Genomic DNA, 16229 nt, shown 5'->3' on the forward strand with positions numbered 1-16229 from the left:
GTGATTTCAAAAATAAAAAAAATTTAATGTTAAAATCGAACTGTCTGATTTTTATTTTTAAAAATAAAAAAATAAAAATACAAATCGGACTCTCCAATTTGTAGTTTATTTTTTTTAAATAAATCGGATCCTTCGATTTGTAGTTTATTTTTTTCTTCAAATGAATCGGACCGTCCAATTTAAATAAAACACCATATAAAAAAAATACTTAATCTTCCAATAACAATATATTACACGTATATTTAACCAATATAAACAAAATTAGCCAACTTTATTCTTAGCAGGCAGCAGGAATTCCATTTGCACTTTAATTTAAAGAGGGGGTATTGAAATATTGAATGATGAAAGTATGAGAGGACATGAAGGAAGAAAGACCAATTCATGAAGAGTGAGAAACAGAAACTACCATTTTCTATTATCTTGTGAATGTGAATGTGAGTGACTCTACACTTCTCTGCTTCCTCCCTGCCTCTTCATTAATGTCACCTCTTTCTCACATTTTCCAAGGTGCTGTTCCCTTCTGCTACTGCCTCTTTCTTTCTTTCTTTCATTCTTTTCTCCTTCCATGTTTCACACCAATTATTTATTTATTTTTAATTAACTAAGTTTTCAAAGTGTACTCCAATCCTTCCTCAAATTCTGTGCATGATGCTCCTCCAACTTGCTTCAATCACATATTATGTTTTGCTTCTTCCGTCTTTGTTTTTCATGTTCATCCCAACCACCCATGAGCTCCAATCAGATCAGACTCAAGCTTTGTTTCAACTCAGGAAATTACTTGAATACCCTTCCTCTTTGCAACCCTGGCAAAATTACAATGCTGACCTCTGCACCCTTTCTTCATCCCCAAATTTGACCGTTAAATGCGACCATGATTCAGTAACCGAGCTCAAAATCATGGGTGATAAATCTCTCAAGCCATCAACTTTTAATGGATATTCTATTCCCAATCATACACTAAGCCTGAATTTCTCCATTGATTCATTTTTCACCACACTAACAAGGTTAACGAGTTTAAGGGTTCTTAGCTTAGTGTCCTTAGGGTTATGGGGGCCACTACCTGAAATAATTCACCGTTTGTCTTTGCTTGAGGTTTTGGATTTGAGTTCAAATTTCTTGTTTGGTGCTTTACCACCAAAAATATCCACCATGGTAAAGCTTCACACTGTAACACTTGATGGAAATTATTTTAATGCCACTCTGCCTGATTGGTTTGGCTCTTTCTCTAATCTAACAATGTTGAGTTTGAAGAGCAATCAATTCAAGGGTCAATTCCCTGTTTCACTTTGTAAAATTGAGACACTTGAAGTTATTTCTATGCCCCACAATGAGTTGTATGGTGAATTGCCTGATTTAACTGCTCTGACTGCTCTACATGTTTTGGATTTAAGGGAAAACAATTTAGATTCTCAACTACCAATGTTCCCCAAATCAGTAGTCACAGTTCTGTTGAGCAATAATTCCTTACATGGAGAGATTCCTAAGCAATTTGGTGAGTTGGTTCATCTTCAGCATTTAGATCTTTCATCAAATTACCTAAGCAGGGTGCCACCACCTTCCTTGTTCTCCTTGCCAAACATTAGTTATTTGAATTTGGCAAACAATGTGTTTAGTGGTTGCATTCTGGGGAAGCTTACTTGTGGCGGCAAGCTCGGCTTTGTGGATATTTCTGGTAACAAGTTAAATGGTGGACTACCTTCTTGCTTGGCCAATACATCTGATAGTAGAGTTGTTAGATATGGGGGAAACTGTTTGTCTATCGACAATGCTGGTTCGCACGCTCAGCGGAGAGGGTCTTATTGCGAAGAATCTGGCTTGGGGTGGAAGAAAGTCAAGGCGTGGAAAGTAGCGGTGGTGGTGGCCATGGTTGTTGGACTTGTGATTGTGATTCTTGTGTCTGGAGTTTTCATGTGTAAAAAATGTCATCAGATTCAGAGGAAGATAATTAGGCATGATTTGTTGCCTAAGATTCTCCAAGGAAACTCCACTACAGGGGTTTCCTCTGAAATCCTTGCAAATGCAAGTAAGTGCATTGCTTAGGCAGCAAATTTTGGTGTGTATATTATACAATGATTAAGTTTTTTAGATCTTAATTAAGTGGAGGTACAATTCTAATAAAAAGTATTGTGTTAATTCTTGTTTCTTTTCAGGATTCATTTCTCAAACAGTGAAACTTGGGTCGCAAACTACTATGACCTGTCGGCAGTTTTCAATAGAAGAGTTGAAGGAAGCTGCAAGAAACTTTGACATGTCAACTTATGTTGGAGAAGGCTCCATAGGGAAGGTACCTTTCTTCAACAACTCAATCTTTTTTTGTTTTGAAAGTTTATTTCAGTTTGCTATAAAGTTGCAAGGTGGTAAGTCCTTTTCAAGATTATATCATTCATAAAACCAAAACAGAATAACTATTTTGTCAAACTCGTTCTGTATCTTAATTGGAAATTCCATTCTTAATTTGCTATTAATTTTCAGCTTTACAAAGGTAAACTAGAGAATGGATCCCACGTGATGATAAGATCGTTGGCTCTGTCGAAAAAATGCTCAATTCAAAACCTTAAAGCCCGGTTGGATTTGCTCTCAAAGCTTCAACACCCAAATTTGGTTAGCCTTTTGGGTCATTGTATTGAATTCCAGGGACATGATGATTCTAGTTCCAACAAACTCCATCTTGTGTATGAGTATGTGCCAAATGGAAATTATCGGAGCTATTTATCAGGTCAGAATGCCATTATTATAGTATACATATCTGGATGAATGCATCAGTGTAAATTGTTAGTCTAAATTATAGTGTTGTTATTATTTATTTTGTATATGATAGTGTTCTGCCTTGAAGATCAACTTCGCTAATCTTGCTTCATTCAAACATGCAGAGTTTTCAGCAGGGAAGGCACTTAAGTGGTCTGATAGACTTGCAATTCTAATTGGAGTTGCTAAAGCTGTGCATTTCTTACATACCGGTGTCATCCCTGGTTGTTTCGAAAACCAGCTAAAGACAAAGAATGTTTTGCTTGATGAGCATCACATTCCAAAGTTAAGTGACTATGGAATTGCCATCATTCGAGAAGAAGTAGACAAGCATGAGGTATGTTTGCTGTGAAGTCATTATAGTTGTTTAGCAATCATATAACATGATTGATTGTTGAGTGATTCTGCTGCTTTCTTTGTGTTGCAGGCAAAGGGAGAGAAACTAAAATCATGGTATGATACTACAACCTTTATTTCTTTACTGTTTACTTGGTATCACTGATATTAGGTGTGGTTCGCGAAATGTTTTCGTATATGACAAATGTGAAAACATTTTGCAAACCACACACTCCAATATAGAGTGATGACATCAAAGAACCTCTCCCTCATGCTTATTGCTTAGTTTTCACTCTTCCAGCATTTGGTTACATATTCAGATCTTGCATTTGTTTCCTTCAAACCACATTGGTCCTCATTGGCCCCTACCTCTGCCATTACCATTTGTATGATTAAATTATTTTCAGTAGATGGAAAATAAACTTATCAATTTTCCCTTTTTATCTTGTAGCCAGAGGACAAAAATGGAGAGTGATGTTTATAATTTTGGGTTCATATTGCTCGAATCACTTGTTGGACCGATAGCAAGCGACAAAGGAGAAACATTCTTTGTAAATGAAAAGGTAAAAAAGAAATTCAAGAGTACATGTTTTTTCTGTTTTCTTTTTATTTTTCATATTCGAAAATTAGTTAATAAACTCTGCTACTTGTGAACAACAATAGGCATCCTTTGGCAGTCAAGATGGTAGAAGAAAGATTGTGGATCCATTAGTACTGACCACTTGCTCTCAAGAGTCGTTGTCAATCGCAATATCCATAACAACGAAATGTATATCGCCGGAATCTTCATCCCGTCCCTCTTTCGAGGATGTTCTATGGAACTTGCAGTATGCTGCTCAAGTTCAAGCTACTTCAGAGGCGGATCAAAAATCAGATTCAAACATGATAGGTCCAAGTTTGTAGGACTCACATTACTATAACTTAAGGTAAAATAGTAGTGATGCATGATGTCAATCTCAGTGCAAATGTAAAGGATATAGTTGTAAAAATGTTTCCTCCTGTTTCTTCAGGTTTTTCTAGATTATGATAGAGCTTTGTTATATAGGATTCATACAAGTTTTTAGGGACTAGAAAAGTAGGAGAATTCAAGAATTTGAACAAGGACTGGTAGGTTGAAGGTCCTAACGACAGTGTATTTCTAATATTGGTGTGCTTATGTTGAAAAATAAATTGTATATTTATCATATTTATGTGTTAAACTTTTATTATATACTTTTATGTTGTACATTTAGCATTACTCAATGTAAAATTGGAATTCAAAGGAAAAAAAAAAACACCATTAAAGTTGAAGCAAAATGGAAAAAAGTGTAGTTCAAGCACAAAGAAAATTCCTATTTCATAAGATGAACCTCATTCTTGTGCTATTGTTTCCTAAGCATAAAACTCAATTTTTTTTTTTGGTTAAGGTAAGGGGCCAGAAGCCCAAACAACAAAAGGAACTACACTAAATTAATCATTCTGGGCCAAGAGGTGCCAGTAATATCACTAAGTACCCAAAGATCGCTCCCTGGAGGAGGGGAATTCCATACCATGAGGCTTTGTTCTTGTGCCGCTCCAAGATTGGCGAGAAAATCTGCACAACCGTTTGCTTCGCGATAAACGTGCTCAATCCTAACTTGCCAACCCCTGTCAAGGAGCTCGCTGATCCTGTAGTAGAGGACCGACCCAGAATTCCTCTTCAAGGAAGGGTTTTTGACACTGTTTACTACTGCACTTGAGTCACAATCAAGCCAAATTCTTCTGAACCCCATCGTCCAGGCTATTTCCAGGCCGGTGTATACCCCCCAAAGCTCAGCAAGGTGTGCGGAACAGACACCCAGATTTCTGGAAAAACCCATGATCCATCTTCCTTCACTATTTCTTAGAATACCACCGCATCCCGCCCTCCTTGGATTATCTTTTACTGCCCCATCTGTGTTAATTTTAATCCAATTACTTTGTGGGGGTTGCCACTTGATACTGATAGTCATTCTCCTGTGAGTATTGGTCCCAACGAGATACTTCTCAAAGGCTTTTTGAATGGTGTTAACATAATCCTGAATAAGATTGTACGCTACCACTGGTCTCTTGAAGGATCTTTGGAATATTTCCATATTTCTCCAATTCCAAATCCTCCAACAAGCAACCATATAGATACTAATCCATTCCGCTTGAATCGAGCAACCCCAATCCTTGTTCAAACACTCATGGAACCAATCAGACGTTGGAATGGAAAAGAACTCCAACGCTAACTCGCTTCTAACCAGCTTTTTCCAGATAACCTTTGCCCCCTCGCAATCTCTCAAAACATGCATAGTGTCTTCAACTTGATTTGTGCAATAATGGCAGAGGGGGGAAGTCCCATACCATTTACTCCTTCTGTAGTTAGTGATCAATCTACCATGTATGGCTTGCCACATGAATATTTTTATTCTTTGAGGGCCGTGCCATTTCCAAATCTTCTTCCACACATTGCTGGTACCAATAGGAGGTTGGATAATAGCTTTATAAGCTTCTCTAACTGAGAATCTTCCATCTGAGGAATTCTTCCATGCTCTGCTATCAGGAGGATCTGAGGGTCTAGGGGCAGGGATGGCTTTAATTAAGGGAATGCACTCTGTCTCAATTACAGAGTTGAGCACCTCCAAGTTCCATTCTCCCTCTGAGTTCACATAATTCTGGGCACTTGCATCCATATCTTCAATTTGCACGTTAGGCCTAATATGGTCCGCAAGGCACCCATCCATGTTAAGCCATTTATCCTTCCAAAATTTGGTATTTTCCCCGTTGCCAATTCTGTGAACAATATTCTCCTCAAAGGTTGGCCATACTTGCTGCAAAGCTCTCCAAAGGTTGGAGCATCCCACTGTAGGGTTATGAGGTCTATTAGTGTCCCCATTACAATACTTATACCATAACACCCTCGCCCACAAAGTGTCAGGATCTTCGTTCAAATTCCAACAAATTTTAAACAAGAAGGCTTGATTCATCACTTCCAGCCTTTTGAACCCCAAGCCTCCAGCATCCTTCGGGAGACAGAGGGTTTCCCAACTAATGAGATGCACCCTGCGGTGATTTTCGTCCGAACCCCAAACAAAATTACGTTGAGCTTTCTCCACTTTGCTGCAAATGCCTTTTGGCAATTTGCTGTGTTGCATCGCAAAATTGGCAATCGGGCCAATAGAAGATTGAGCTAGCACTACCCTTCCCGCTATGGACAAGCTTTTCTGCTTCCATCCCTTGAGTTTATTCTTCACCTTGTCTAGAATGTGCCCATAATTTCTCTTGCTATCCCGTCCCTCCACAATATAAGATCCCAAATACCTTCCAATCTCTTTTGTTTCTTTATAGCCTGCCTCTTTAACAATCATTTCTCTACACTCATTATTCACCTTTTTTGAGAAGAAGATTTGTGTTTTCTGGGCATTGATCACTTGACCCGAGGCCTCACAAAAAATTTCAAGACATTTCTTGATGTTACGAATTTGTCCCTGAGAAGCTTCAGCAAACAACATGATGTCATCGGCAAACATCAAGTGGGATATAAGAGGTCCGTTTCTCCCAACACGGAAAGGAATCCACTGCCCCTCATTTACCATGTCCTCAATCAGATGAGACAGCCTATCGATACATATGACAAAGATATATGGTGAAAGAGGGTCACCTTGGCGGATGCCGCAAGTTGGAGAGAAGACATTAGTTTTTTCCCCATTCCACAAAACTTGAAAGCTGGTCGACCTAATGCAATTCATAATGACACTGACAAGCTCTGGAGGTATTGAGTAATCTTGAAGACATCTCTCAATGAAGTTCCAACTAAGTCTATCATAGGCCTTTTCTAGGTCAATTTTGATCGCCATGTGCCCATGCTTAGCTGCTGACTTCCTCATCGAATGGATGATCTCATGTGCGATAATAATGTTATCTTGAATTTTTCTACCCGGGATAAAGCTAGACTGAGCAGGAGATATACGGTTATTCAAGGTGGTTTTGATCCTATTAGCCAAAATCTTTGTTATGGTCTTGTAAGATACATTACAAAGAGAGATTGGGCGAAATTGATTCACAAACTCAGGGTGGTCCACTTTAGGAATGAGAGTCAGGAGAGTGTTATTCACATCCTTGATGCCGCTTGGGTTCCTCCATGAGTCCAATACAAAATTAATGACACTGCTTCCAACTACCTGCCAATTTTCTTTAAAGAATCCTGCCGGGAGTCCATCATCTCCGGGAGCTTTGAGGGATCCCATAGCAAAAATTGCATCCTCAATTTCCTTTTTGTTGACGAATTGACTCAGGTTGTGTATCTCCCCATCTTCCATCGGGGGGTAGAAGGTTGTGGTGTTGATCACACTATTTCTTCTAGGGTATTTGTCCTGGAAAATGTTTTGGAAATACTGACAAACATGACTTTTTAGAGCTTCGTGGTCTTCCATCCAGACCCCACTATCATCCCTCAGCTTTAAAATCTTGTTCCTCCTCCTCCTAATGATGGTTTTGGTGTGGTAATATCGCGTGTTGCGGTCCCCTTCCACAATCCAGTTCTCCCTCGATTTTTGGAGCCAAAACGTTTGCTCCCTATCAAGAATAGCTTCTAGCTCGCCATTGAGCCTTTCCTCCAAACTATCCAAAAATTCACTCTTCCCAAAATTCCTATTTTAGCCAAAGGAAATACTGAAATAGTTCAATGTATTGTCAACTTAATTAGGAAAGGAGACATGTCAAATCCTATTTTAATTTCAGACAGATGTATTCCATCTTTAATTAAATTACCTAAAAGAAATATTTCTTATAATTTCAATCTTGAAGTGGACATCCCAACCCCTCACATTATTTCTTAAGCATAATTTCATATCTAAATTTTTTAAGAACCATTGCCTAGGCCAAGCTTGTAGCTAGGTTCTTATATATATATATATATATATATATATATATATATATATATATATATATATAATGTATGATTCATGGCATCTGTGTCTCAAAATATAGTTAGGTGCGATCATTAGTTTTGGAAGAGAGAATAATATATATTCTCTTACAAAACAATTAAACATGTACTTCAACTTAGGATCAAACTATTATTTAATAATTGACTACTATTGGTTTTCTATAGTTTGGATAATGCAGCTTTTGCAAGTTAATAGTTTCAAAATAGTTTATTTTTGGTTTTGGAAAATAGTTTGTTATTTGCTTCAAAATATTCATACAATAGTAGTATTGACTTGTTATATCAAAATGAAAACCGCAAAATGTTTAATTAACAAGTATTCTATAAGAGCACTTAGCTTGTTATTGTGACCATGTTAAATATAGAAAATTTCAATTTAAAGACTAGAGATTTATATAAATTCTTTCATCTATTGTATATAAAAGAAGATTGAGTATGAAATAGGTTTTTTTATCCATCAATTTCCAAATTAATTATGTCATTTTTTCCGACAGCAGAAAATAGTCTCTTTTAATATCATTGTACTTTTTTTTTTAAAACTGTTATGTGATGAATTAAAACTACTAATAAGTAATATTTATTTATTGATTAAATTAATAATTTAAAAAATAAAAAAGAACTTTAGACATATTAAGCCACTAGACAATAATAAATAAAGTAAACTAGAGTGAGACCCGCTCAATGCGCGAAGAGGTAGATTATTTATATTATATAGTATATTTTAATAAATGTTATATTAAAAATATTTTAGAGAACATATTATAAATAGATTTTGAATTTATTTATTTTTAGAGTTATACAAAACTGCATTAATGGTTACACTTTGTCTTTTCTTGTGGTTTTTTTGTTTGTAAATAATTAAAAAAATAAATGAATGAGAATGAAAAACATATAAAAATATTATATTAAATTTAAGGAATTTTTGACAATTAGTATGAGAGATTAAAAAATGAAGATCAGTAAGAGTCTTAATATGTATAAATTGTAGAATTTAAATATTTGTAACTGAAATTTTTTATAATTATTATTATTATGACACTTTTATTGTATGTTTATTACATTTAATTAGTATTTGATGTTTCAATTGAATAATAATAGATAAGAGTTTTTTGTTTTAATTTTTTTAAAACATGTTACTAAATAGTGATTGATTGATTTTTATCTTTTGTCAAATCATTAGAATTGCTGATGTGGCATCATTAGCAAAGAAAATATGACTTAAACTCATTATGAAAAGAGTTAGTATCAACTTTTATATATTATAAATAGATTGAAGCTAAAGTTTAGGCTACGATATATGGCTAAACCACCATGACTACTTTATCATCGTCATAAGTTAAAGTGGCCATTTTTATTGATGGGTTCTGTAGGTAATTATGGTTATCGTGATTAGTGGTTACTGTCTAATTATTTGAAATTGTTCAATTTTGTTAGTTATAACTTATTTAATGAGTTAGAATATTACATTTTAAACAATTTATTATAAGAACAAAATATGTAAGATTACACATATACGATTAAATTATAACCAATAATGTTGAAAAAAAGATTAGACATAACAAAATGTTATAATAATTAAGATAGCGATAAAGTTATAATTTCATTAAGTAGTATTTTTTTTTGAAAAAAATTTAAGAGTAATATTAAACGAGATTGTCCTTCTCTTTAAACAGTTATTTTGTTTTTTTTTTGTTTTTTTTGTTTAATTTATTTAAATCATAAAAAAATATAAAAATAAGATTTAGCTAATGTTAATGCTATTAATTAAAAAAAATATATGAATAAGATATACCATTTAAAATTTCAATGTATTTATTTTTATTAATTAAAATAAAAAATTCAAAAACTTTTACTAACAATAACATTAACATATACCATTAGAATACATATTAATTAACTTTAACAAAACATTCAAACTATCATCATATTTCACAACAATATTAGTTAGGCTGACAAGATTATTATGGACACAAAAAACATAATCATGGCAAAATGCACTTTTTTTTTGGTTGCACACGCTATTTTTTAATTTAATAAGTTAAAAATTAGTCTGTTACGAATTTAAATTTTATTTAAAATTTATTATTGATCAATAAATTACTATATATAAAATAAAATTCAAACTTTCAACATTTACTTAAATGAACAAGTGAACTGAACATTACACCAAATCTAAATTGGTTGGCAAATGGCAAAACGTGTAAACTATGGGTGTATTGCTGTTGTCAAAGACGACCGTTGTGTATAAACGACGCATATTGGGTGTGTGTAAGTGGTAGCGTGTTGTTCACGCGCGGTTTAGTAGAGTAACCAATACCACCAATCTTCTGTAACTCCAACAAGTCCAAGTCTAACTATGAGTCACCAAATTAAAGCAACTCTCATAACATGATCCATTGCAATTAGCATAGAGTAAAACTGTGGAAAAAAATATGCTCTAAAATTAGCATATAGTACAACTCATGTTTTTTTTATAAGTATGTTGAAGTAGAGGATAAGCTTCATAAAAAAATGAGGAGGGACGACATTGTAAAGATAAACTATCTACATTCAAGAAAAATTCTACTTCCAATACATAAATAGCATTACTTTATATTGTAGGTCCACATAATTTCTGGCGAGGTATCAACATCTTGGAACGTGGTGATTTCATAGTTTACACCAAACGAAGTGGTTTTGTCATCTACCAAATAATATATCATGTTCTTGGCCAACAAAATTAGCCTACCCATTCCTTTTTTTCAAACTAAAATAATGTTCGCAGAGTAACATATTATATTAACAAAAAATATTGAACATAAATATGTACTATGCATTTCAATTTCAGAAATTTTAGTGTCCTTCTCTTAAGATGTTATGCATTTTAATTTTAAATATTTTAGATAAAGTGAAAACTCAAGTGCAGTTCACATTAAGTTGATAGTTGAAAATATTAAATAATTTAAATAATTTAATTAAATTTTTATCTAACAACTGTAGTTATCAACTTAACGTGAAATTGAGTACATCTGAATTTCTACTTTTAGATAATTAATAACTTTTAGAGATCAATATTTTTAGTATTTTTAACTATTATTTAGTCAGCACAAATACTAAATTATTTTTAATAAATAAATTTTATAAACTTATATATGGAAACTTTGAAAAAATACGAGTACAAATTGTATTGATTCATGTGTACAAAATTCTAATAAATATAATGTGAAAACTTAGGTGCAGTTGATAGCTGAGAGTCTTTAGATGAAAATTAAGTTAAAAGTTAAAACAATCAAATCATCTAACCACTCTCAATTATCAACTTCACGTGACAATTTTCAACCAAATATAAATACAAATTATATACTTTGTAAAACATTTATAAATATGGATGCAATAATATTTTTATTTTTAAATTTTATATTTTTCTTTGTTAGCACTACCAAATGTCTCTTTGCTTTGCATCATGGTATGCATGTTATACACCAAACAAACATTAGTGTGTATATATAGAAGCGATGTGCCTTAGAAGTTGCAGGTGAAACTGAAAAAGGAAAAGTGAAATAGAGTCAAGAATGTATGAACAAAACAGAAAAAGATAAAAGACCATAGAATGCACCTGCAGTCACGTGTCAGTTATGGCAAGCTTTCTGATTCTACTACCACCAACTCTTTTTTCCTGGTAAAATATATAAAAACTCTACTCGCTCTTCTGTTTTAAAAAATTGTTAAGAACATTATTTTCTTGTAAATTGTGTCATGTATTGATAGTTCTCATGGCGATTTTTTCATCAGATCAGAGTGCTAGTGATTACTTGACATAACAAGCCATGGTTCTAGGCATGAAAGCTAAGAACAGAAGAAGTGGAAGCATTCAAATTGATTACCTCATTCATCTTAAGGAGATTAAGCCATGGCCTCCAACACAATCCCTAAGATCCCTTCGTTCCGTACTCATTCAATGGAAGAATGGAGAATCTTCATCCGGTTGTACCAAACTCGTTTCTCCTTCACTCGGTTCCGTTATCGGCGAAGGTAAAATCGAATTCAACGAGTCGGTTAAACTTTCTGTTACGTTGTTAAGGGACGTGGCTGTTAGAGGCGGTGATGCTGACGTGTTCCAGAAGAATCTCTTGGACCTGAACTTGTACGAACCGCGACGCGAAAAGTCACAGTTGTTGGCATCTGGAACCATAGACTTGGCAAATTTTGTGATGCATAAGGAGAGATTCGAAGTTACTGTGCCTATGTGTTGGTGGGTCCCCAACCAAGTGGGGCCCACAACTTTAAAACAAAAAAAAAGAAATAAGGTGGCTATTAGCCACGGAAGCACGGGAGAGAGAGAAGAGCTTTTCATTCTTTGTTTTTGAATGAAAAGGAATGAAATAGGTTACAGCGCCGAAGAGGAGAAGAATTTGGGAGAAAAGGGCAAGCCAACTTTGATCTTATTAAATTGGTAAACTTGCTTCATTTTTTATGAAATTTTAGTATGTTATTCCTGATGTAGAGATGAACATTAGGATATAACTTGCTAGTTGTATTGCCTTCTCTTTTGCCTGATTTGAGATACCCACTTTGTGGAAGGTTTATGTTGATTCCACCAGTTTTGATGATGTATTTTGTTGATTGTTGAGATGCCCTATTGTTACTAGGAAGACTGTTTGTGTACCCATTATTCTGATAGTGGAAGATTTTTCTGGACCAGGTCCCGTGGGTTTTTTGTCCCTCTTTTTGGGGTTTTCCCACGTTAAAATTCTGGTGTCTGGTTATTTAATTTCTGCCATTATATTTGTTGCTTGGAGTATCTTTGGTGTTGCCCATTTAATTGCACAGGTTGTGGGAAAATTATTTTTGGTGCTTCCGCTGTTAGACAGGTTCTTGATTTAAACCTGTGTTGAGTTTTCCCAACAAAGTGGTATCCAGAGCTTTGGTTGTTTATTTCTGTGCTGATTAAATGGAGGAAAATACTCATGGACCGAATATGGTCAAACTGAATTCTCAAAATTATTCAATTTGGAAGACCCTCATGGAAGATATGCTGTATAGCAAGGATTTGTATGATCCTGTGGAGGGAGATAAATCCAAAGGTACTAAATCCGATGCTGAATGGAAGAAACTGAATCGGAAGGCAGTTGCTTTGATTAGGCAATGGCTTGATCTTAGTGTGTATCCACATGTTGACACCGAAACGAATGCTGAGAAGATGTGGAAGAAATTGAAGGAGTTATATGAGAGGAAGAATGTGCAAAACAAAGCATTCTTAATTAGGAAGCTTGTCAATATGAAGTATGTTGAAGGTAAATCAATGCCGGAGCACTTGAGTATTTTTCAGGAGACGGTGAACCAACTGACAAATAATGAAATCACTTTGAATGATGAGTTGCAAGCCCTGTTGTTGTTGAGCTCTTTGCCTGATAGTTGGGAAGTTCTGGTTGTGACACTAACTAACTCAGCTCCAAATGGGAAGTTGACGTTAGCAATGGTTAAAGAGAGCATGTTGAATGAAGAAGCCAGAAGAAGAGAGCGAGGTTTGACTAATGCCTCCTCACAATCAGAAGCACTTGTTTCAGAGTCACGGGGTAGAAGTCAAAGTAGAAAACCTCACAGTTCTGACAGGTCAGAGAATCGAAGCAAGTCAAGAGGAAAGTACAAGCCAAGAAAGGAGTTCATTTGTCACCATTGTGGCAAGCCAGGGCATATCAAGAGGTATTGCAGGTTCTTGAAAAGAGAACAATCAAGGGGAAGAAATGAAGACAAAGGTAAAGATAGTGATAAAGAAACTGCTGCTATTGTTTATGAAGATGTTCTTATCACATATGATGAAAATTATGTGAATCTTGTCTGTGATGATTCCACTTGGATTATGGACTCTGGTGCCTCATGTCATGTCACTCCGAGGCGTGAATTTTTCACTTCCTATACTGCTGGAAATTTTGGCAAGATCAAATTGGGAGATAAAGGAGTGTGTGATATCATTGGTATGGGTGATATGTGGCTTGAAACTAATATGGGATGCAAGTTGCAGTTGAAGAATGTTAGGCATGCACCAGATATGCGGTTCAATCTCATTTCAGTGAAGGCATTAGATCAAGAGGGATACTGCACTTCCTTTGGTAGTGGAAAATGTAAGATTACCAAAGGGGCTCTCATTGTTGCTAGAGAAGACAATAGTCTCACTACTCTCTACCGGTTGCAAGCAAAGTTGTGCAAAGAAGATGTGAATGTAGCTGATGATTCCTCTTCTGATTTGTGGCATATACGTCTTGGTCACTTGAGCGAGAAAGGACTAAACGTCTTGGCCAAGAAGCACTCACTTCCAGTGAAAGGTACAACTTTAAATACTTGCACTCATTGTTTTGTTGGAAAGCATGCTAGAGTATCATTTCATAATTCTGGACCTCATAGGAGATCACATGTTCTAGATTTAGTTCACACTGATGTTTGCACTATGGATGCTAAGACACTAGGTGGTGCATCATATTTTGTTACTTTTATTGATGATTATTCTCGAAAAGTGTGGGCTTTTGTTTTGAAATCTAAAGACCAGGTGCTCGGTATCTTCAAACACTTTCATGCAAGTGTTGAAAGAGAAACAGGAAGGAAATTAAAATGTGTTCGAGCAGATAATGGTGGTGAATACAGGGGTCCATTTGAAGAATATTGTAAAGGACATGGGATCAAGCTTGAGAAGACGGTTCCTAAGACTCCTCAACATAATGGAGTTGCAGAGAGAATGAATCGCACTATCAATGATAGAGTCAGGTGTATGCTCTCTCATGCAAAGTTGCCTAAATCCTTTTGGGGTGAAGCAATGAGGACTGCAGTAGATTTGATCAATCTTTCTCCTTCAGTTCCACTTAATGGTGATGTTCCAGAGAAAGTTTGGAGAGGGAAAGATGTCTCCTATAGTCACTTGAGAGTGTTTGGCTGCAGAGCTTTTGTTCACATTCCAAGAGATGAAAGGTCTAAACTTGATGGGAAGTCAAAGCAGTGTATCTTCATAGGTTATGGTCACGAAGACTTTGGTTACAGATTATGGGATCCGGTGAGCAAGAAGATAATTAGAAGCCGAGATGTGATTTTTCTTGAAGACCAAACTATTGAAGATCTTGACAAGACAGATAAGCCAACAGTAACTGTTAGACGTTCTGTTGATGATGAACCTGGTCCTTCCACTAGACCTCTTATTGATGGGGGAGATGTACAAGTTGATAATGATGGTGATGATTTGCATGATGAACCTGCACCTCAACCTGAGGTGCCAGATGTTGAAGTTTCACCTGAACCACCAGTTGAGCCTGAATTGAGAAGATCTACTAGAGAGCGTCATCCTTCTCAAAAATACTCTCCTCATGAGTATGTGATGAACACTGAGACTGGGGAGCCAGAGAGCTACCAGGAAGCTATATCCGATGAGCATAAGGAAGATTGGTTGAAGGCCATGCAAGAAGAAATGAAATCCTTGCATGAGAATCATACTTTTGAATTGGTGAAGTTGCCGAAGGGTAAGAGAGCATTCAAGAATAAATGGGTGTTCAAATTGAAAGCGGATGAAAGTGTCTCACGGCCAAGGTACAAAGCTCGATTGGTTGTGAAAGGCTTTGAGCAAAAGAAAGGTATTGATTTTGAGGAGATTTTCTCTCCAGTTGTGAAGATGTCCTCCATTCGAGTTGTGCTTGGATTGGCGGCTAGCTTGAATTTAGAGGTTGAGCAGCTTGATGTGAAGACTGCATTCCTTCACGGTGACATAGATAAAGAAATCTATATGGAGCAACCAGAGGGTTTCGAGGTTAAAGGAAAGGAGCACCTTGTATGCAAGTTGAAGAAGAGCTTATATGGGTTAAAGCAAGCGCCAAGGCAGTGGTACACAAAGTTTGATTCCTTCATGGAAGGTCATGGGTACAGTAAGACTTCTTCTGATCATTGTGTGTATGTTAAGAAATTCTCTGATGGTGATTTTATAATTCTCTTGCTTTATGTTGATGACATGTTGATTGTTGGTCATGACACTAAGAAGATTGAAAGTCTTAAGAAAGACTTGAACAAATCCTTTGCTATGAAGGATTTGGGTCCTGCAAAGAAAATCCTTGGCATGAGTATCACTCGTGACAGGAAGAATGGAAAACTGTGGTTGTCACAGCAGAAGTACATTGAGAAGGTTTTAGAGAGGTTTAGCATGAGTAATTCCAAACCTGTTAGTACTCCACTTGCTAGTCATTTCAAGCTGAGTTCGCAGCAATGT

General features: G+C 35.7%; 1 protein-coding gene across 1 annotated transcript; it reads left to right on the forward strand.

Annotated features, from left to right (window-relative positions):
- Nucleotides 1-282: 282 nt before the first annotated feature.
- LOC112716771 (probable inactive leucine-rich repeat receptor-like protein kinase At3g03770) lies at nt 283-4265 on the forward strand. Its single transcript, XM_025768767.3, has 7 exons — nt 283-2023; nt 2151-2284; nt 2473-2716; nt 2871-3082; nt 3173-3198; nt 3533-3644; nt 3745-4265. Exons 1-7 carry the CDS (start codon nt 646-648, stop codon nt 3982-3984), a joined length of 2346 nt encoding a protein of 781 aa, XP_025624552.1. The 5' UTR covers nt 283-645; the 3' UTR covers nt 3985-4265.
- Nucleotides 4266-16229: the final 11964 nt, after the last annotated feature.

The sequence above is a fragment of the Arachis hypogaea genome, chromosome 10 (genome assembly GCF_003086295.3).
Source record: "Arachis hypogaea cultivar Tifrunner chromosome 10, arahy.Tifrunner.gnm2.J5K5, whole genome shotgun sequence".
In the NCBI taxonomy this organism is placed as follows: Eukaryota; Viridiplantae; Streptophyta; class Magnoliopsida; order Fabales; family Fabaceae; genus Arachis; species Arachis hypogaea.